This window comes from Manacus candei, unplaced genomic scaffold (assembly GCF_025592945.1).
Source record: "Manacus candei isolate 608988 ecotype Guabito, Panama unplaced genomic scaffold, ASM2559294v1 h1tg000048l, whole genome shotgun sequence".
Classification (NCBI taxonomy): Eukaryota; Metazoa; Chordata; class Aves; order Passeriformes; family Pipridae; genus Manacus; species Manacus candei.
In genome coordinates this window covers 8561031-8584662 of record NW_026138096.1, presented here as the reverse complement: position 1 = coordinate 8584662, position 23632 = coordinate 8561031, and the positions used below count along the sequence as shown (strand labels likewise).

Sequence of the window (23632 nt, the reverse complement as noted above, 5' to 3'; positions counted from 1 at the left end):
ACAAAGAAGTTACCTCCAACCCCAGGAGTTTTACTAGGTTTCTCAATTTCTAACTAGATACATTTAAACAAGAAGAGAAAAAGCTGTAGCTGTGTTTCCACAAAATTCCCAATAATCAGTGACATTTCAAAGTTTGCTTTAACATGCCAAACTCTGTTCTCAAGTAACAGGGTTTAAGTTGACTGATTATGCACCAGAGTAACACAGGACAGGATTTGACCCTTATGGCTTCAAAACATGACCATATTGGCTTCATTTCCTGCCATTTATGTGTCATCTATTTTTATAGAGAACTTCTATTCCTGAGCAGTTTAGCCAAGGTCTCATTCCTTCATGACTTTGCTATGAGCTGCAAACAATTACTTTCATAACTGAATCACATATGCACAGACTGTTAGAATGCATCCATGTAACCAACTTCTCTTAAAATTCTTGCATGTTTGGTTATTTTATCCTCAGGTCCAATATTATTAAGTTGATATGATGGGTCAAATTTAGGAGAAATTAGAGAAGTAAACTCCAAATCCTGATTCTAAGGCTGCCCTCATTAGTTACTGACAGATGTCAGCCTCACCTATATTATTGGGTTATGCTGGAACTCCATCATAACTAGCATTTTAAGGGATTCTATAATTGGGCCATAAAGTTCCCTTCTGCCAGGGAAGGGGGATGGGAGAGAAAGGGAAACAACCTCATCAGCTTGGGAACAGTTCCTCCCTTCTTCAGACCAATTTTCCACTGCAGAAATGCTTGTCCAAAACAAAGCCTTAAGATCTTGTTATACAAGTGCACACAGGCACGCACGGGTTGTACACACACACAGACAAAACACCAGTGCTGTTACAGATCTCTTGCTCAACTCAATGCAAATCTCACAATTTAACAGTAAATTCTTCCAGGAGCATTTAATTCAAACTGCAGGTGGACCCTTGCCACTAATTATTTCCAGGGACAAGTTGCACAACACATTTGCTTAGAAAGAACAGAATCAGTTTTGGAGACTGAGGGTGTACAGTGCATGCTACTGCATTTTTCTAGCTTGGTACTTGATTTTGGACCATTCTGAACATTTCTGAAACGACGGGGCTTGGGAGATGTTCCTGACATCAAGGGGCAAGACTGCTGCATATTTTTAATACCAAGTCAACTTGTGCTAAAGTTTCTGTTTGATAAATACAATTCAGACAAGTTGGTTTATTGGATCAAATACCAAAGCTGACAATGTGTCAGCAGTTGATGCTCAGTATGTTTTTTTAAAAAAGTCAGGAAACCATATATGTGGTCCTTTATCCTTCAGTTGCACATTGTACCAAATCAGAAGAGAAGTATACACAAGTCATGTGTAAGACAGTCAACCTTCAAATGCCTAAAACACACACTGAGGTAACACTAAAACTGAGCCCAACTTCTCACTGTATGGCTTTGGTTTTCATCTATTTTATAATAAAATCAGAGTTTGCCCAAAAAAGTTGCAACGTTTAAAAGGCTGTATATTCAACTATTACATATACTTTGTTTTAAACTCTGATTTGTTTATGCTACCCCAGCTTGCAAGCCTCCTAGCATACCATCAAAGCCTTTTGAGTTTTAGTCATATGGTTACTGCAATAATGAAAACTGAAATCTGGAAACTCGTCAGAAGTCTCATTTATTCAAAATTCCAGTTCTGGTAATACCTAAGTTTTATTGCAAAGCACGTGTCATCGTCAGCATATAAAGAATTGAGTACTTCCAAGTATAGGAATGGATGAGATATTTGATTATCTGCAACTCACCTTAACACTGAACCATGCCCTCCCAGATCACTTACCTCCTTATTGACTGGACTCAACTAAAAGTTGCATCTAACAGCAACTTAAAAAAAAACCCCAACAACAAACCAAAATGAAGACAAATTTCTCTTCAGTTTGTATATACTTGAAAAAGTATGTAAACAAGTCAATATTTCCCATTCTAATGGAAGAATTGACATCACTAAGTGATGTAGAGAAATTCCAATCGGTTCATTTTCACAGGCTTGAGACACATATTCTGCCTTTATCCCACTTATGCACCAGTATTTACATGCAGCAGGAACTGATGTATGTAATGCAAGACTAACAAAAGACAAAGTGACAGTTAAACTTAGGACTTTTCAAAGTGGTTTTTTAATAAACCTCTCTGCAGAGAAAAGCCTTTGGTGAATCAGTTCGGTTTAGGTCTCTTTTAGAAAAGATGCATCAAGTCAGAAAGTGACTGTCAAAAAGCAAGGGAACTTTCACAACAGACAATATTCAGAGTATGGAAGACCAAAGTCTAATTTCAGAGTTAAGAGTCGTTGCATTCAGGTGCCATAAAAATGCCTTAATCTATTAATTTTATTAGCATGTTATTACAAGAATAGCAAATATTTAAAGCACACTCTCCCAAAATTACCCTGAGTTAAATTCAAACAGGTATAACTCATTTTTCTAATATATTTTAAAAGATTACATTGGGATTTCCTTTTTTGCCAAGCAATCTGGAAAAAGTTCCCATATCAATGATGAAACACTACTCAACACTTCTGCTAGCCACCATCTCTTACAACTTAGAGCAGGGGAAAAAAAAAATAACTTAATCTCCTGCCACCTGCCAAAACCCAGATGGTAAAACCCGAGAAAAGTGCTCTCACCTCTCTTTAAACCCTCTGGTGCAGCTTAGGCATGTTAACTGTAAGTACCCTATATATAACACTGAACCATAGCTCTTAACTCAATATTGTATTGTATTGCAAACAACATCACCAATAATTTTAGCATAATCCAATTTTCTGACAGGATAAGTAATAATTAAAATAGAAAATATCCACAGCTGGCTGAAAACTGGCTTATAAGTCCATAGATGGCCCCTTTCTTTTCTCATAATGTCAAATGCAGCTGGTCTGGTACTCATTAGCTCTTTCAGCAATGAATACTTATTGTACATACAGGAACTTGCCAGAAAGGAAAAGCAACTCTGCAGCAGATATTAAGCTGCCTCCTCCTCTTATTAGCACATTGCTTACAGAAAAGTACAGCAGACATACAAAGTCAACTCCAGGTATGGCAAAGGAACAGTGCTGAACAGCTCTGGAAAGCTCTGGGTATCTGCAAGACATTTGTTACAGAATCCATTTACAAAAGAGGGGGGGGAACCTCCATCCCTAATGAGATTTCTTTTCCTTCACTCTCCTCAAGGCTTACACTGCCTTGCTGTCAGAGCACAGGGAACCTCCAAGCACAAGGGCTCACTTCATTAAATGCCCTTTCGGGCCTGATTTCACATTGTGCTCCGCTCTGCCGACGCAAAGAAAGCAAAACGCCAGATGCTCCCTGCGCCTGCCACCTCAGCAGTGTTCCATTCACCAGCCCAAAAAACTTCCAGGCATCCATTCAAAACCAAGTACCCCCAGCCTGGTCTGTCCTGTCACAGGACAAAGTGCTGGCTTGTCTTCAGCTCACTTTTGATGCTTGCCCATCATCTCCCAGCCCGGCCTACTCCTACCTCCTTTCCTTCTTCCCAAGCCTGCTGGAATTTGAACTTTAAATGGACGCCCTCCATGGCAACAATAGATAAAAAAGGAGCCTTTGATTGTTCATGCATTGCAGGAAAGAAAGGAGGAGATTCATCCTGGCTGCGACCTAGCAGGAACTCATCAAGCACGGCTCCCCTTCCATTGCAGTGGGATGCCTTTGCCTGTGGCTACTCATTCAAGCTCCCTGCATCTATGTTTCCATTCAAAGAGGATGAATTCTTCAGGTTTCCCCTGTTAAGGAATTAAATGTTGATCCTATGAATGAAGGGCAACACCAAGCTTGGAAAGCTGCCAAAAGGGTTCCGTAACACTCAGCAGTTTGGAGTTAATTCAATACTTATTGATACCTAGCAGGATTTATAGCTGCATTATTTATAAGGCGGGGGGGGGGAAAATCACAGAGCCATATTTAGACCCTAGTAATAAATTATTTTTAGCACCATCTGTTTTTCTAGTTTGTTCCCTTGCTTAGGCAAGAGCATACTTTTACCCAGTTCCCTCTTCCTTGCCCATTTAAAAGAATGCACAGAGCCTAAACTGAAGCACAAGATTAGGATCACACGGAATATTTATTGTGCAGCAATCCTCCTAATCACGTTCTGGAAATCAAACCTGCTGACTAAGGACAGTCTTGGGCTGATGTAACACTATATGTTGTCTTCACAGAACTGAGCAGATTTTTTTAACACGAGGGGCAATGTGCTTCACACAAAGGAGGTTACTATCTGGAAAGAAACAAGTGATCATTAACTGCATGAAGCCATCTGAAAAGTGTTCACACTCCTGGCAGTGCTTTTCTGGGCCATAGTTGCCAAGTTTCACCCTCATTAAACCCATAGATATTTTGTCACCAGTACATTCTGCCAGGCCAGGCTGCTGTTAAGAGGGGGAGACACAAATCATAAGCAGCTGCTGCAGGCACCTTGCCTCAGAGATGAGGAGTTTCAAGCTGCAGCTGCCACCCACTCAAAAGCTCCCCCAAACCTCAAATTACCTCTTCAAGCTTGCATTAATATTCTGCTTTTAGTATGTGACACAACACTGGTGGCCTCTGCAGCGTGACAAGAGGGACTGAGTGAAGGGGTTGCCAGTTCCTTGAACTCCAAGGGAAGCAAGGCTTTGGATACTTGCATGCTGATTAAGTTCTCAGAAACACACTTGATAGCAGCAATATATTCATCTTATCCTCCTGGCTCACAGAAGTTTCCTTTTTACCCAAAATAGTAGCACAAATATTCAAAAGCTTTACTGTTAACTGTGTCAGATTAAGAAATTTTACTTTGAGCAAGGCAGGAAATTCATCCAAAATATGAGCTTGTGGAGTTCTTACTCGTTGCAAAGGGCAGCAGCAATAAGGGTTGCAAACTGGTTTACTAGACCTTGCAGCACAAGTCAAGCATTCCTGGGAAGTAGACTGCATGCAGCAAAAAAACCAAAATAAATCCCAGCATGTAGCACATAGATCAAAGTTAAATTCTGCAAATACACAACAGACAAACATACAGCCATTAGAATGGGTTCTAACAGAGTCCTGAGGGCTTTGAAACTATCAAGCAATCTATATTATTGATTAATGTAACATTCATTTGGCACTGGTATTATGCAACAATAATTTCAGACTGTGAAGGAAATACAACAGTGATGCCCATCCAGCAGTCCTCAGGATGTTTCCTTCCAGCTCACCACTTCTTTTGGTGGAGGAAAGAGGGAACAGCACTTCTAACAGCAAGTACAACAAACTGCCAGGTAGATGGAAGGGCTCCTTGGCAGCATGGTACAGAGCCAGGCCATTCCCAGGATCAGAGCCAGGATGCTCAAAGTCTGCTCCTGGTGAGAACCATCTCCACACGTCCCAGCAGCAATCATTGCACCCCATCTGCCCAAAGCTCAGGACCTGCTCCCAACTGATGTGCCAAGTGGTCTGTCCCTCTCAAGGGAAAAAAAAAAAGCTCCAAACCTGTGCTGCTTTGACAGGACACCTTTCAAAGGACAATCTTGACTCAACTGAGGGTTGAATAAAAGCTGTTCAAAGGAGAGAATCGGTCTGCAGTACTTTCAGTGGCCACATAAAGCACATGGACAAAAGCCAACATATACAGTAACTGTCGCAATAAATTTAGGAGTTACTGCCAAGTATGTTTAAGAGTAAAAACTAAGCTTACAACTTGTACTTCAATTCCCTAAGGCTGTTGCATAACCTGAAAATACATTACAACATGAGAACAAACTAATACTGGTGATTAACCAGGAACATAATCACAGGATCTGGAAGTCTTCAAAAATGTGGTTTGTTGCAAGCCTTGTACCAAAGCATCCAACTTTCCTGTAGGCAAGCATCTCACTTGTCTGCACGTAGTATCAGTCTTGCACATAGCCATGCACTTTCATGTAGATTTGGAAGGTGTAACCTACCTGACTCCTTTTGTAAAGCTGCCACTTTATTAGCTAGCACATATGCATACTTACTATGATTATGCATTAAGACAGGACTATGGGGACAGATGAATTACAGTCTCAGAAAACAACTGACTGGAGAAGATGGCAAAAAGAGCCAGGATAAGGCTTGCCCATCCACCCTTCTCTTACACACCAGATGGCCATGAAAAAACAACAGTTATCTGTCCTCAAAAATCAGTGATCACAAAGAAAGGACTTTGTGATTAACTCTCAAGTCTATACCCATTTGAGAGATGGCTGGGTGCCAGTGAAAGGAACTGTGGCAAGTCAGAAGAGTCTGTACAAGCTCCATTTATATCCTAATCCTTTCAGAGATCTCTCTCCTCCAGCCCAGAGTCTAAAAGGGGTCTAAGCAATTGTGATCCACAACTTCAACACTGAAACCTTCTCAGTCAGTATTCTTACATAGCAAGCCTGTGTTAAAAGTGATCTACAACTGTTTCTAACTGTACCAAATCATATATTGGCAAAAATCAGGAACCACTAGGAGATTTGCAATTTATCCTAGTTAAGTAGCTAATAAGTGAAGTCTGAGTTTATCCTGAACCTCCAATTTTAAAATTAATGCTCCAAAAGCATCGGGGTAGTTTGAACAAAGAATGTGACTTTAAAAGAAAAGGGTCATACAACAGAAGTATTTGTTTAACCTCAATAAGGTTGTTACCACTACTTAGCACTTTGAGCAGTATTACTTCAGTCCTCATGATGATCATTATTCAGAAACGTGTTTCCATGGCAAGGCCTCCAGTCTCCAGAAGCAGAGCACAGGGAACAAGGTACAGAAAACTCTTTATATAAATATATATATAAATTGTATATGTGCTCTTTAAGCAGCCACAAACAAATCCCTGTCTCCTGATGCTAGTTAGAATAAACACAGTGATACTAGCCTACATGAACACTTACATTAACTTACTCAGTGTTGATTCCTCTGATTTGGAGTGGTATCACCCGTGCTCCTAACAGAAGGATTTTATTATGACATGTACACAGATTTCCTTGGCCATTTCCAATAGTTCACCATTTTCTACAACTGCTGTATTTTCACAAGCACATGCTGGCTTACGTCCACTACAAATGTCTGGAGGCCATTTGAACGAGTCTGTATTATACTTTACTCAAGCTAAAAGTGAGGATGCAAGTATTTAGCTGACAAGATTTAAGAAGTAGATGCATACTTCAGGTATTGCAAGTATGCATTCACAAAAGGATTCCTCCTACCTTCATTAAACAGTGAAGAACAACACACTAGACTTAAATGTATCCTAAAGTTTAATCAAATTGGTTTTGTATCAGACTGTATCACTGCAAGATGCAGCAAAAACATTACCCTTGACATCCAGGTGCCCTGTTGACTTGAAGAGCTCATTTTTACCTTAAAACTGAATTCTTTCTGCTGTCCACTCTTCCAGGGAAAGGACACCTCCTGCAGAGCTCAACCACCACAGAAAAGAGGTAAGGTAACCTGAATTTAGAACAAGTTTTTTTCCACGAGATAAGGTACCAACCAGACAGTTTGGATCTCAATGAAGAATGCAACAGCTGCTCAAAAGATGGGAATCAATTAAGTTCTTTCCAGTATACTGAAGCCACTTAAGATCATTTATCACTACTAAGGACCTATGCTTTCTACAGTTGAAGTAGCTTAGGCTCAGTACCAGAGAGGAGAGAAAATTCTTACTTCTTCATATGGTTATTTGAACTTTCTAGGAGGTATGTCCTCTCCCTAGGAGAAGGAACATCAGGAGGAATTCAGTTATTTTAGAACATGAATAGCAGAAAATAGTATTTTTCAACATAGAGCATATATATTCTTTAGTTACAAATCTGAGGTGAGTCTGGAAATTAAACACTGCAAAGTTAAGTATTTCTCTTCATTTTACATTATTACATTCCTACTCACCTGACCACGTACTTCAATTTAACATGCTTAAGAGTCATTTACCAGCCCAACTGCACACTTGCATGCCCTGAGAACACACCTTATTGTGCCAACTATGAGAGTTTTACAAAATTTTTAAAAGCAAGCTTTTTGCTCTGGGACATGCAATTTTAACAAGCTTTGGAAATTCAACTTAAAGGAATTTTTGGTTCTATAGTAATGCATGCTCAAGTTACAAGGGCTACCTGATCCAAATAACATTAAATGTTAAACACAATGGTCACTGTGCATGGAGCACTTCAGGAGCATACCATCACCTGGTAACACTGAAGTCCATATTTTGATTTGGGTAAGTATCCTTAAAACAAGTATGATGAATAACATTCTCAAAAAAACCCCTGCAAGGCAAGCTATTATGCAAAAGTAAACAATTTAAAAGCTGAAAAGAGAGAAGGGGAAAACCAACACACTATGTTTACATTTTAAGGATTTAGAGCACATCAGGAGTCTCGGCCTCTGGATCAGTTTTATTATTGTGCACTAAGGAAGAATTTCACAGAGGCTCTGTGTTGACTGTGCTTCAAGTACATCTGATTTCTGCCACTCTAAGCACACACTACAGCAGTTAAAGTAACCTTGAAGCTCTACAAAATAGGACATGACAGTTAAGCCACAAGCACCTGTCACATGCATTTTAAGATCCTATTTAAGATCTTTCATGTTACTTGTACATCACAACACTACTTCATATCATTTATTTTAACCTACAATTGCAGTCTAAATACCCTTATAACATTTATATTTTAAAAAGGACAAGTTATAAACTAGCTGAAATAAGGTTGCCCAGCATTAGCTGAAGTTCAGAAAATTTTTACTCCTACTGAGCAATTTATACCACAGTATTCTTGTCTGAATGCTGCAAAGACCACCAAGTTCTCCTGCTCCTTACTGTTAATGTTCATTAGCCTAGAAGGCAGGCAAAGCACACACTGATCAACATAGAACTGAAAGCTGAGAGTTAAAATGTTATTAGATGAAGAAAAAAGCCTCACACACTATCAACAGCCTGGCCTAACAACACCTGGAATCTGCAAAACTCCATCACAGAAGGACAGTACCTTTGCAGGGCTTAAATTGCTCAACCCCTGGCCTTAAAGGCTCTGTTAAATTCTGCATTTATAAAACCTATAAGTGTAATTGGTGGCCCAAGCAATCATAAATGGAATTTCTGAGTTGTGACAAACTTGTCTACCTCTTGCATGAGAAAAGGGACCACATGGGCTATGTGACTTCTACTTTTACTGTTCAGGCTAGGCTGAGGGAAGGGAGTTTCTTTAGCAGGAGGACAGAAATGTTACTAAGTGTGGTATTGCAGCCTCCTGCTACATGCATCCCTCCTGGGTAAGGACAAGGTGGAAGGAGAAGAGGCTCAAGACCCACCCAGGCACCAGTGACCCCAGTGAAGCACTAGTGCATCCAGAAGGGACACACTGAGCCAGGTTCTGATGCAACTTGAGTGTCTACCCAAGTGTGAAATCTACCATTCCTCATCCCCCTTACACCAATGTGCACAGTGTGTTCTCTTCCTACTGCACTGAAGCATTATGTCCTTTCAAAAAGGAAATAAAAGCTACCTCATTTTACACTTATATATAGTTACATACAAAAAATTCTGCACGTAAAATTTCAACACTTTGATATTTCTGATCAAGGCAGAGTGTATAGTGATGCCAGTGGTCCTGGTACTGAAAAGGCAAATACTCAAAGTTAAACATGAGGTCCCCATTTTTGCAAACCCCAAGATGCCAAAACATCCCCCTTCTCCCTTTTTAGAGGAAAACAGACATAATTAAAGGCTTGCACTTACAGAGAAAGAACTGGAAAGAGGCACTAAGACAAAAGTGCCTGCATTTAGCTGTTCTACAATAGTCACTGTCCTACAAAGCTCACACCCTTCTCACTTGATAACTGTGCTACATAGACAAGCCTCAACTCACTCATACATACTTGGGGCCTTGCTACAACTTATCCACTCAAAATAACAAGTTGACAAACCAGCAGTCTGATGGGGGGGGGGGGGGGAATAAAATTCTTAAATTCCAGGCTTCCTTTGGCAATTCATGTCAAAGAATGTTTATGCTGTGTTCAAACTAAAACCAGAGGGTGCTTCCCTACTACAGGAGAAACATGTTTGACAATCTAAAGATATCCATTGTCAAATCATCCTGTATACCTTGCATTAATTAAGCAGAATTCAATTAAACACAAATTCAGTTCAGATGAGTTCACTGACTTTCATGCAGCTGGAAGCAATGCTCCAAGGTTGAACAACGAAGTTTATTCAAACAGTTGCAAAAAAGTTAAATCCTCTCTCCTATCCCAGTTTCCAAAGCATTCTGCATTTTTGCTTCCCCTGTGATCCTTCTTTATAATGACCAGAAGACAGGATTTTTGCACCAAAAAAAAAAAAAAAACTGCCAAGATTAGCTCCAAAATGTTTTAGTTACACTTAAAATAGTTGTTGAAATTATGTTTTAGTTTACATCAGTTTATCATTTTTTGTATCATTTGAGCACTTGAGTGCTTAGTCACTTGGTTGAAGTTTACAAGGTTGCCACATAAATAATGGAGTTATCAGCACACAGAACCCCTGTGCTGGCTGCTCAGCACACAGTGAGAGCAAGCAGGAACAGTTCCACTTAAGAAATGAGGATACATTTGCTATTTTCTCAGAGCTATATGAAGACAGTTAAAAAAATCAAAGTACTATTAAGCAAACATTTAGATCAATGGAACAGTCATTTCACAGAGCTCTGAATGAACCAAGTTCATTTTTTTAATTACTGCAAGTTCAAGACTCCTACAAAAGGCTAAATAGGTGGATAAAGTGTGTCATATCAGTATTGCAACTTAAAAAAAAAAACCCCAAACAATAAATGGAAAGCCACCAGGGCTTCTGCTTCACACAGGGTGCTGCAGCTGAGACAAGCTCTTCACATTTTTTGCAGTTTTACTGTTAAAAAGCCAAAGTACCAGTTTAGCCATTACAGGTTTATCAAAAACACACTGTCAGCAAGACACATGCTTTGACAGCAAAATTAAGTTTAACACAGAGAGACCTATCTATTACTTATCCTGTTGATGACTTGTACTATAAATTGTATTTCATCTCTGACTACCTTCTACTGCACTTCAGAGTTAAGAACTCCTGTTCAGGAGCTGCATTTTGTTCTCCATCACTTCATTATTACAACAGACCTAATCTCCAAGGTACCACCTTATTTGCTAGCTAATGCTAATATTTACTTGAACTATTTAATTGCATATTTAAACCAGACAGGTGATGCCTGATCAAAGTATTTTCCTTAAAGTCAGATACACAACACTGCAGATGTGTTCACATGGCAAAGGAATCTCAAAAATCTATGGTGGGATCTCCAACACGGGGAACAGTGCAGAGAAGCTATAACCATGACAACAGTGAGTCGCCAAGGAAAAGAGACTTCGACACCTCCTGGTATCAAAACAACAAGTCTTAACTTCATCCTGGGTTGCCCAAATACAAACAGTATTTTTCGCTCCAAACTGACACTTTCAATCTTGATCACTGAAGAGCAAATTTGAAACCAGCTCCTTCTGCTACACATACGTAAAAATGACTCAGATTAGAAAATTATTCAAGAACTAAGAAAACCAGAGACTCCAAGACCTAAAGAAAAGCATGTTAAAACAATTATTTCTTTTGGTCTCTGCTTGCACAGAAAAGTGGACAACTCCGAACATCTAGATATGAAGAAACTACTAAGATCTGAAAGAACTTTAGTCTCATTTACTCCTCATTTTCTTTAAACAGGTTTTCCTGAAAGTGGCCATATTAATTTCTGCCATAGACAACTTTTTTCATTTAACAAAAAGTTCTTTAATCCTTTGCTTCAAAACGCACAGTAAAAAACTCATTCATCTGATCACTGAATCCTGGTAAATTCCCACACGGATTCCAGAAACAGTCAACATCCAAACCAACGTACTGCCCACCAGCACTGGGTGTCCTTCCTGCTCTTCTCTCCCTTCCACAATTAAGTCCCCAGATTGGAGAGGCTTCTTGACACTGTCAATTCCCAGATAACTCTTCTAAAATAGGGAAGATTCCTCTTGCTTTTTGCAAACTTAAATCATTCCCATTTCAAAACAGAAATCCCCCTCTACACATATACACAAGTCTTCACCCTTGTAATTTTTACGACAAAAGCTCATTTCATCTCAGGATTGCAGCTGCATTTGCTATAAGCCAATTTTATTCCTTCACCCAAAATCCCCAGTAGTCATCATACTAAAAGTATTCTTATGGATACAAGTTTGAAGCAAGTTATTTTCTCTAATATGTATATATACCACACTGAATTCAAAAAGTCTTTCTGAACATCAGAAACCCCACAAAAGATGAGTTTTCTGCATTAATCCAGCTTAAACCTGGTACCTCCTTATCTTCTTCCTGTGTGTACTGATCTCACAGGAAGTTTCTTGGGTGGAGACTTGAGAAAGTTTTAAAGATCCTCTGAACTGTATCTGAATTACTAGTTTGGTTCTCTTTCACATGCCCATTTTTACTGTCCAAAGAAACAGCCCTAAACCAGACTATAGTTCCAGAGAAAAACCTCAGCCCTGGCACACCTTCATCTCCTTAGAGCTGGAGAGTTCACACACCTCACTTAGCACAGCAATTAATTGCAACTCCTAACATACTCTACTTACCCTTATTGACATAATCAAACCAAGTTAAAAGACTCCCATAACTGAGATAGGCAAGGCGGCTGAGTGACCAGACTCCAGTCCAAGGGGGCCAATAACAGCAGCATGACACAACTAGTCTTGGAAGTTACTCCTTATCCCAAAAGGAAAAGGGTTAGTTATTTAAAACCACACTATGACATAGTGGCTTGGCACAAAAAGTCAAGATATAGTCTGCATTAAAAGCCCTCATAGCAACGAACTTGCACTGTCTACAAAAAATAAACTAAGCGCTGAACCTCGAGTCCTCACTCCAATGAAGAATGCAGAAAAACAAGTCCAGAAGAGAATAATTGTTTCTTAAATAGTCTCCTGAACATCCACCCAGTGATCATCGTGATCAAACATTTTCTCAGAACTATATCTCTTCTAGTTTCATGTACTTAACAGCACTGGCATGTCTACTTCAAGTGTGGCACACAAACCTGATCCCAGCTCTGATGCTATCTACCTCCAGCCACACCATCATTTTTGAGTTCTGCCAGACTCAGTGCATCAATATTGAGACCCTCATATAGAGAAGAGACCTAATCAATACAAAACAACTGCACAAAGATGGAGCTGGCCATCTACAGGCAATGCATCTGAGAACTGGTGAAAAGGAAGGGAAAATATGCCCAAAAGAGTACATGATATTAACACACTTCACTAGTTGAGGCTGAGTGGCATGAGCCACATAAGGGAAGGCTGGAATATTCATGAACTTGATTGAAATGATATCATGGGCACATTTATAGAAAAGCACAAGGTCACACTATCAAACTGCATCACGAGGAACTCATCAGTTGGAAGGGTCAGAGCAGGACAAGAAAAACAAGTGACTGCAGTCACCAACACAATACAGCCATAAAAGGAGAGAGAATAAAAGCAAAGAGAAAAAAATAATGTAGTGTATTAAGAAAAGAGTTGGAGGTAGGAAAGGTTCAGCTGGTTTATTTAGCATAGGGAAAAGGACAGTCAGCAATACCTTTCTCTAAATGTGCACACTGTAGAGGGGTCAACTGGAAGGAAGAGCTAAAGAACCAGCTCCAGAGAACACACAATTTGGACAAGTGATATAATCAGCCTGAATAAGTTTAAGAAATCACTCACAACCTTATTCTTCACGGCAGTTTTCTGACATAAACCAACCATTTTGGGAATGAATAATAAAATCCAGTTCCAATTAAAACCCACATTAACTGGTGCTCACATATTAATCTTAACAGAAACCAAAACACATTAATTCTGTTTTATTCATTTGCCTTCTGCAGTAGATTGAAGCCTGGGAACCTATGCAATCTCTTTTAACAAGAGACTTCAGCTTGGCTATACATCTGACAGCTATCACTTCTTGGAAATTGATGTTTCTACAGTATTTAAGTCTAACCAAGAAGGTTGAGGAATAGAAACTAGTAGGGTGGGGAGCGTTGCACAAGAACAAACTTGTCAAAAATCTCAGAACATATTTAAATAGATCACACAAAAAATATTTTGACCACAAGCTGGTCAGTGAAGGGTGAAAGCAGCCTTACTCTGTGTACACAAAGCCTTTTCAGATGGAGAAAAAAAAAATCAAAGTAGGTATGAGTCACATTAAGGAACTGAAATATGACTGATCTGGAATTGACATGTGGAAGGGGAAGGAGCTTAAATGCAGAGGGAGTTAACAGCAGTGCTCATAGTTCACTAACAGTTCCACTGAGGTTTGTTCTTACAGATTAGAGGTTATTACAAATACGACTGTTCACTGAAAATGCGTTTCAACATCCTGCCCCTCCTCTTCATTTCCTTCTCTGTAATCCCTTGGTTTACAGTTTCCAAGCATGAACTTCAAGGACCAAGTTATTTCTGCTGTAACCCAAAGGTAAGACTACTAATATGCATTTCAAACTATATGATCATTACAAAACTGGACTTGACCCTCACCCTGAATGACTATAAATCAAATGATCCCCCATAGAAAGAACGATTCAGTCCATTTCACAACAAAGGAAGGACTTCACCACTACAGAAGGAAAGAAAAAACAACAAAAACACCCCAGTATGACAGCAGCTAAAGCAGCCAAGCAGTACTGCTTGCCATACCTCCTGTAAGATATCAAAGCAAAAAAAAAAGGTTGCATTGGGTTTGGTTGGGTTTTTTTTTTTTAGATAAACAGAGAAGAAATTCAAAGTGTCCCAAACCTGTCACTTGTTACACTCTGCAGACAATATGTTGTAGCACTAGTCTGGATCTCTTTCCTATTTAGGTCACAGTTCCCGCTACTCCCACAAGTTACTGCAGGACAGAAAAACACCTCACATTGCCACTATTAGTTGCAATGAACGCAGCAGGATATTGATTTTTGTTTTGTATGACTGGCAGCTGGTTTCGTCACTATTTAGAACAAGAGTCTGAACTGAAGTTATTTCACAGGTGCATGAGAAACTCCCAAAGTAGAAGATCCAGCATGTATCAACAGACTCACACCTGAAGAAAAAAACCAGCATTTATGCCTAAAAAGATATTTGAAACCAAAGGCCATCTCAAGAACATCAACCTTACAAACAGTGCTGCTCAGGGAAATAATAATTGGAAGAGACAGGCATTGAGAGCTATTCATAGACCTAGAGCATACACTAAAAAGGTTGCAGAGGACATTCCCTCCTTCCCCCTCCAATGCTGGCACCCCCTCCTGAAGTACAATAGCATGCTTTTTTTAACCCATAGCTTTAAGGCACTAACTTCCAGACTATCAAACTGCTGACAGTGGTAAAGGAAGAAAAGAAATAGCCCTAAATTCTGCTTGGGAATAGACCTCTTGGGCAGTTTTTACCCTTTTTGTCACCATCATCTACCTGCTGACTGTGCCACACACCCTACTTGTGAGACTTGTCTCATGGCTCCTCAGAGGTCTTCATATTTTTCACAATATGTACTAAGACAGAAAAAGCCAGAACCATGCTAAGTGGATTACAATTTAACACAGTAACATTAAACTCTCAGAACCACAGTCTGCAGAAACAGACTCACTAGAAAAATACAAGTACAAGCCATAACAAGTGCTGCTTCAGTAAGTGCTGATCCCGTTTCAGTCAAGAAGATCCCATTTGAGCCAGTTTGGGTAGTGGAATGGTCCTTTTTGTTACAACAGTGGTGACCGGGAGCAAATAGTGGGCAGGGAGATGTTGAGGGAGTTCACATGAGAACACAGATGCTGGATACTCTCAGGCCTGGCCCTCAAACATGCTATGGCTACAACTGAGCCATCCAGCAAATGTCAGGGTCACTAGATCCACTGGAACTTTCTGGTGGAAGGCAGAGAATATTTCTCACTGCCACAGTGAAAACAGAGCAGGACTTACCCACGCTCAGCACCAGAAAGGTTTTCTGGACAGTTAATTCTCTACAAGGGAATTTAAACAGGATTTTGACACCAGACCAAAGAACTTGAAAAATCCCCAAACGGAAAGCAGCAAATCAAGGAGAGCAAAGAGAACTCAGAGCAAAGCCAAAAGGGACTAACAGAACAGTAACATACATCAAATGGAACGTGAAGAGTGGCAAGCTGCGTAAACTACTTAATTCTGCACATGTCCTGGTCTCACACAGTAATATAAAAAGAATTACTCCTGCTTCCAACATTCCATTCTGTTGTCCTCCCTCCAAAAGAACGAGAGCTTACAGCAGCAAATAATAGCCCATAACATCCTTATAAAACACAAGCACAGGCAGGCACACACACACCCAGTAAAACAGGGAAAGAAGCTGGCAACACTTAGGAGGAAAAAAGTTTTTAGACCATGTGGAACTAGTCAGCAGACATCATACCAGCTTGCCAATTCCCAGTGAACACAGACATGCATTTTGTAAGGATGCTTAACTGCCATTTGACTCCCAGTTGAACAGTTCCATACTTTAGGTTTGTACCAAGTAAGATTCATCCTGGAAGAAAAAGCCTTATGTGCCGACAGTAAGATTTCCTTTCTCAAGGCCTGTTACTGAAGGAGCTTTTCAAGCTCGAGTACCTTTTTTTTTTTTTTTTTTTAAAGAACACAGATGGGCAGAAGAGCATCCAAATTCAACAGTAACAGAGACCAGAGGTTCTTCAAACCCTTTGTCAAGCCATCAGAATAACCCCTTCAGGCAACAAAATTCACGGTAAGAAAAACAGTCATCTGTCTTTGAAAAATAACTAGGTCAAGAAAATCCTCTGCTGTGGTTAGAAAAAAACCCACAAGGCCACTTCTTAACAAACTTTATGACCTGTACAGCCCTGGTTTGGAACGTAGTTGTCAGTTATGTTTCAGCATGGAAAACTGAAATCTGTTCTTGACAGAGAGATCATTTAAGGAGCAAGATTGGAAAAAAATGTTCCCCTCTAATAGTGCTCAGCCTAAAAAGCTATTTCTAACAAATTAAGGACTCCATTAATTAGCAATTAGAGCTATAAGTACCTTTTTATCATAATGAAAGCGGGAATTACACAATATCTGGATTACCCAAGCTCAGATGCATCTGAAATGGAGTCCCAGATGGACAGCAATTCCCAGCCCCCCTCTCCCCCTTTTTTTTTAAGCTACCTAAGTAATTCACCTTGTTCATGGCAGGAAGAGGCAAAAGCATTAAATTTAAGACTTGCATTATCTCCAGCAATTTAGCAAACTGCAGATTCATCCTCAGATATTTACACTGACACCACAGTAAAACAAGTCTCAGCTAATTGGGCCTGTTTATTAAAACAGGATTGGAAAAATTAAAACTGAGTTCAAATTCAAACCTGTAGGTAAAGGCTGAAGGTACTGGGACAGGACCATAAGTCTGAGATCACACAAGAAGCTTCAGATGTGCACTAGAGCTCTCAGGAAAAGCTTTCCTGCTCTAAGATACCGATTTTGAAAGGCCTTCCTTCTCATAATGGCTGTTCCTCGGGAAAGTTACAAATGTTAACAGCTCTACTGTCAAAAATCTTCATCAGTAACAGAAGGAATGCCCCTAGTTTTACACCATCCAGAGCTATACATGAACTCCATCAGAAGCACTGAGAGAGCATGGATTTGGAAGACCACTCATGTTCAGCAGAGACATCAAATGCCACGGGCAGGACTCTCCCACTGAATAGAAACTGAGTTCTGATAATTAAGGACCCCAGGCTACTCTCAAAATAAGCCAAATTACTGGCAACTGGAAACTTCTAGCTTGCTGAAGTCATTATTTGTAGTACTTTGAACTAAGGTAAAGTAACATAATCTTTGATATATCAAGGATCCTTCTTCTGCTCATCTAAATCAATGTGAAGCTAGTGCTACATGCACACCAATATGGGCAAAACATATCTCATCTCCCCAACTATAATAATTATTTTTAATAGATTAAAGTTTAATCTCTGCTGTCCCAGAATATACTTACAAGAACTAAGTGAATAAAATAAAAAGCCCAACATGTAACCCTGTGAGAGCAATTCATGCTGCTTTTGTACCACGATATAAAAAGTTGGCATTTAAAGGTTTTGTGTGTTAGATCAAATTATAAACTGAGTAGAAAATGTTTCTCTAAACCATCCCACTAAGAAGAAAAATACCTGTCAGATGCTAAAGCTTAGCAGGAGCAGGACACTAATTATCCATGATTCATTAGCCATCCCACAAGTCTGTTATTGCTTCCTCATATGGAAAGTTCTTAAGGATTGTCATATTCTGAAGCCTGGCAGTCGGATGACTCACTTTGAGACAAAACATTATTACCAAAATATAATGCCTGTTCCATACAGACATTGTAATCACCATTGTATTTGAAAGATGAAAACAAGGAAAAGGAATTCAGCTTCCCTTCCTCTGAGTCCTCCTCATACAAAACTCAAACCACAGGGGTGGCAATGGGAGGGGAGTGAGGAAGGGAAAAACAAACACTAAAGTTGCTTCTACAACCAAACCCTCCATAATTTCAAAGCAGAACATATGCACAACACTAACATGCTGCAGGATGACCACATGAAAGCACAGCTTCAGAGAAGATAATGCATTACCACCAATGCCTTGCACACTGCCATTTGCTTAAGGACACCCTTAAAAAACTGAATATAAGAATTCAAGTATTTGGAGAATCCAAACCTAAAATTACACAAGAGTGGATGTGAAAAGAATGAAGTTTTTCCACAGTTAGCATGTCTTCACCTACATAACAAAAATTAAACACAAAAAAACTAAAGCAAGTGATGAAGGAAGACCTGTAATTCAGAACAAGAAGAGACAGTTTAACAGTTACTTTTTTTCCATTTACAGAGCTTCCTGGAAAAAATTAATTCAAGTTCCCAATAAGCATTTTATTGAATGGGACAGGGGGGAGTCTCAATCTCAATTACATCCCAGATTAAGAAAGAATCAGGAGGAAGTTGACAAGTAGTTGTTTCAACATCCCATTTTGTATTTAATTAAAGATGCCCTCTTCTCCAGCTGTATCCAACTGCAGAATTTCTAGTTCAACTGTAGAACTACCTGAACTGTAAAGTTCAAGAAATTGATACAGCAAACATGAATTGCTATCTGAGGTGCTTCTACTTGAGGAAAAGAAAACCCTCTTTTTTTCAAAGGAAAAGAAGAAACACTGAAAGCCTTGAAATCCAGGCATCCTTCCCAGTTTAATTTGTTGGTATTCAACATCTACCATCAAGCAGAGGATCCAAACTCATCCACTCCAGTCTGCTGCTACACAGTCTCCTACACCTCCCTGTTGCAATAACTGCACTCTACAGCCAGCACTGCTCTGCCAGGAAGCCCTCACAGCTTACACAACCTACTACACGGATTGCAAACAAGGTTTCACACACTGTTCAAAAGGAAAGTTAATTCCACAGGGCAGTGTCTCTGCAATTAAATCCACAGCATTTTTTCCCCCATTTTGAGCTGAGCTACATGTTCCTTATACACACTTGGATAAAGCTCACGAGTTTTACATGGAAAGCCCAGACAAGTCAAGTAGCTACAGACCATAACATCATCTGGGATCTTAAGCCCTATGAGAATCATTGTCAAGTTGAGTTATAACCTGTCCTGCCTTTCTTATAGACAGATGTTGGAAGCTTTATACAGTATTTGTCTCCCTCTGAAAGAATGGTATAATCTATTATCTTTCTTCCATTTTAGGAAACTAAACTGTTCTCACTTCCACAAAAATCCATCACAGCACACTAACAAACTAAAACCCAAGCTTGAGTCTCTGCACCTCCCCATCAGCAGTACAAGCTCCTAATGTTTGCTCTCCCCAAGGCCCTTTAAAGTCACTCATGGCACAAAGGTTGTCCTCAGGCAATGCTGCTACACACATTTTGGTGAAAGACTCAGCTCTTCTTCCAAGAGTACTTCTGATTTCACCTGGTACAGCGTTTGAATTAATTTTAAAAAGTTAAAACATAATTTGCTACATTGTTTTGCTAGTTATTAAGCATAATACCCAGTTTTAAAAATAAAGATTTTCAAGCACTTCAAATTAAAAAAACCATCTGGAAAGGGATGGAAAATGAACATCAGTTTTGCAACACCAGTGTTAATATGAACTATGTAATTATAGATAGGCCTTTTAACTGATTTTAACAAAGTCACTCTTGAAACAGAAAAATTTAGAGACCTCCTACGTTACTTTCACACAACAGATGTGCAGTTCATCTATTTAGGTTTAGAAGGATCAAAGAGCCATACAACTATGCCTGAAATGACAAAATCCAACTCAAAACTGATTGTCAGATAGTAACATAACGCCCAGTGGAAAATACAGATTTCTGACAAGGTTACAAAGCTGTCTTTAAGCTGAAGTCAACTACTTATCCCACAAATGTATACTCTAAAAATAGTTTCACACCTCCCTGAAAATACTACTGCTATTTAAGCAAGTTCCTGCTCAAACAATGGACACAGCAAGAGACAAGCACTAGATGCTGCACATGATTAAGAAATTTAAAAGAATGTTATACTGATTATAACAGCATAAAATAAAGTTGTGCTGGTCTGGGATGGTTTTTGGTTTGGTAGGTGTTTTTTTAAATGTTTGGAGTTTAAGTCTATTTACAGACTTTTTGTTCTGATGCAATACATGTTAAGGAACTTTTTTTTTTTTAGTTTTGAAAACAGCAGTCGATTATTCTTAACATAAGAACTTCAACATAGTAAGCAGCATCTGTATAACACTTCACAAACAAGAGTAAATAAAGCTTAAGATGATAGAAAAGGTTTATCACTTTCTACAAAATATTCATTTCATTAACCTATTTTACTGGAGTACTTTGAAGAGGTTTAAATTATTCAGAGACCTAACTATTAGGAAAAGGAATAGTCTAAATGTTTGACTGGAAATGGAGATCCAGCTGAACACTTCAGCTGGTCCTACTCAAGTCCTCAAAGCTCTGCAAGAAGCTCTAAGTCCTTGACTATTATTTCTTGGAGCAAAAACCTACTGCTCATGTGTAATTCTAACTCATGAAAAAAACCCATTCCAGGCAAAAGTGCACTATCATTAGTAAGTGTTTCACAAAACAGAAAGGTGTAACTGGGTACAGGTTCCTGTGCTCTAGATACCACACTTAATACCTGCTATCCCTCCTCTTGCAAAAGCTGCTTTCAAATAGAGACTAAGAGAGCTCATACATTTTCATTAACTAGAGGACTGGGAAGCTTAAAGTTCTATTTCCACGAAATATGATCATGACAGTAGGAAAGATCCAAAAATACATGACACTATCTTAAGTGAGTCTGAATGAATATTATAGCTTAAGCAAAACTGCCTTTGCTCCCCACAAAAGGCTCTTTATCTGCTAAGGAAACCACATTCCTGGAGGCATTTAAAAGGCTACAGTGGACCAAATACTAGAAAAACATATATTGTGGGAAGTAATCAGGCACTAACAGAGAATGAGACAGGATGATTTAAGACATCTTTCCTCACCCATGATTCCCCCAACTGGTTTTTACAGATTGACAGCACAAACTTTGACTCAAATTGCTGTACATTATTTTTTATTTAATTTAAGGATATGGGAGGTTTAATCATACTACACAGCAGATGCCTATTGCTCAACTTCAGAGAAGCAGATTTAACAAAGAGTTCAAGTCAAAATACTTGGAAATTTCTTAAGACATCTGTTACCCAGAGGCAGGTGCAGAGCTCAGTAATTTCTGAGCTGTTTCACAATCACAGTGGTGCTGGGACTGTCACTGGCCACCACTGAAGTTTGCTCAAGAAGTCTCTCCCTTTTGTAAATGCCACAAGAATAGACATCTCAAGATGTCAAGAACCTACCTGTTCCTCTCCAAAGATAATTTCTTCCAGATCTTAGCAATTCTCTGGCTTCTTAACTGATTTCCAATGAACAAATAAGATAGCTTGACCAACCTCTAGCAAATTGCAGCTGACTTGCACTTCATTATTCAAAATCCTGGAGGCATAGCAGTAGTTTACTTTCACTCTGTTGAAGCTTAGAAAACCTACAAGTATCTTATTGCATTCCTTTCCATTCAGACATCTATCCTAGAAGACATAAGGTTACCCTTGAAGAAAAAAAAAACACACTTTGGAAATATTGAAGTCTTTAGCCTCTTACATGTAGGGGTACACTGTACAGGCAAACAAACATTTTTCTTGAGGTCCATTGCTAACAGTTTCTTTTCAGCTATAAATTATGTTTATGCCTAGAAGTGGATTTAACCACTGATTTATTTAGTTGGACAATTTATACAATTTTTGATACAATCTTGATATTTAAAATACAAATGATGTTACCGCTTGCTTTCTCGCTTTATGATCACTTACAGAAATTATTACCATGGGAAGAAAAGAAGTCCCAGAACTGTTTTTCAAAGCAAAGGTAGGCCAGAATTAGTTCTATTTTTCAAATGTTAAGTTAAAGATTCCCCTGGGAATAGGTATTAAAACAGGTATTAAAATCTCAAACAAGAACTAAAATTCTGTCCCTGGCTGAACTGCTTCATTCATAGTTGTTCTTTTTGGTTCTTAAGCTAATACAAAGGGAAACTACCAGTGTTGCATATTTATATTTGCTACCATTTCATTGATCCCAATCAAACCCAGCCCAATCCTTCTCCACATATTACTCATCTGTATTGCATTTTCCACAAACCATATTCCAAAAGCCAAGGGCATCAAGGGTGCCCTGCAGCAGAAGATACCCCCACATACAGTGCAAGGACATCTACCATCTATTTTATCAACACAGCACTGAATTTCAACGTGTCATTCACAGGTAGGGGAAAAAAAAAAAAAAATCAGACCTACATTCTGACCAAGAGATGCTGTAGTACACCTTGCAAGAGTACCACAAGAGCTTAAGGGATTAAAACCTGCAATCGCATTAAAGATCTTCCCCAAATCACACTACACTGGCGTGCAGGGCAGAGAACAGCCTTTGCTGACTCCACTGTATCCACAAGCAGAAATTACATCTACCCCAAATAACCTGTTTGTTCCCATTTTGACAGGAGGTTACAAGCTTTACATAAGCATCCCAAGCTATTTAAAGAAACATGGTTACTATTTACAGCACACAATCTGAATGAACTTCATGAGCCAGTACTTATTAACCTGCTTTAGCCAGTGCAGGCCTGACTCACAGGACACTCTGATTGCTTTGTAAGGGACTCTGTACCACTTATCTTGCACATGCTAAAACAGCAGCCTGGGAGAAAGCCTAACATGAGAGAGCAGCTACTTCACTACACTACTTACATGCAGGAAAACTGTCTTTGCCATGTCCATTCTTGGATTCTACTTACAGGAGTAACACTGATTGTGCAGCTCAGGAACATTAATCCACTTTGCTGTAGCATAATCAAAATGAACAAATTTACTGTAACTATGCCTAACAGGGTATACATAACTCAAAATCTTCTGGACAACAAGAATTCTAGGAATCCAAGGAGAATGCTTTAGAGTCTATTGTGCTTAAACTTAGTGAGGTCACGGCATGGTTAATTCATAAACCTGTCCACATACTGACCATTAC

At 39.2% G+C, this 23632-nt stretch overlaps 1 protein-coding gene across 9 annotated transcripts in view; it reads right to left on the bottom strand.

Moving 5' to 3' along the window:
- The window catches only part of FAM53A (family with sequence similarity 53 member A), a 70786-nt gene that overhangs the window by 8596 nt on the left and 38558 nt on the right, over positions 1 to 23632 (bottom strand). For 7 of the 9 annotated variants that reach the window (XM_051798613.1, XM_051798607.1, XM_051798610.1 and 4 more), the window contains exon 5: positions 23403 to 23447. The exons of 1 other annotated variant lie outside the window; for it this stretch is intronic. In XM_051798613.1, the coding sequence (XP_051654573.1) occupies positions 23403 to 23447 (45 nt within the window). Of the gene's footprint in view, positions 1 to 23355; positions 23448 to 23632 lie in introns of all 9 variants that reach the window. One more of the 9 variants, XM_051798616.1, reaches the window with a different exon arrangement.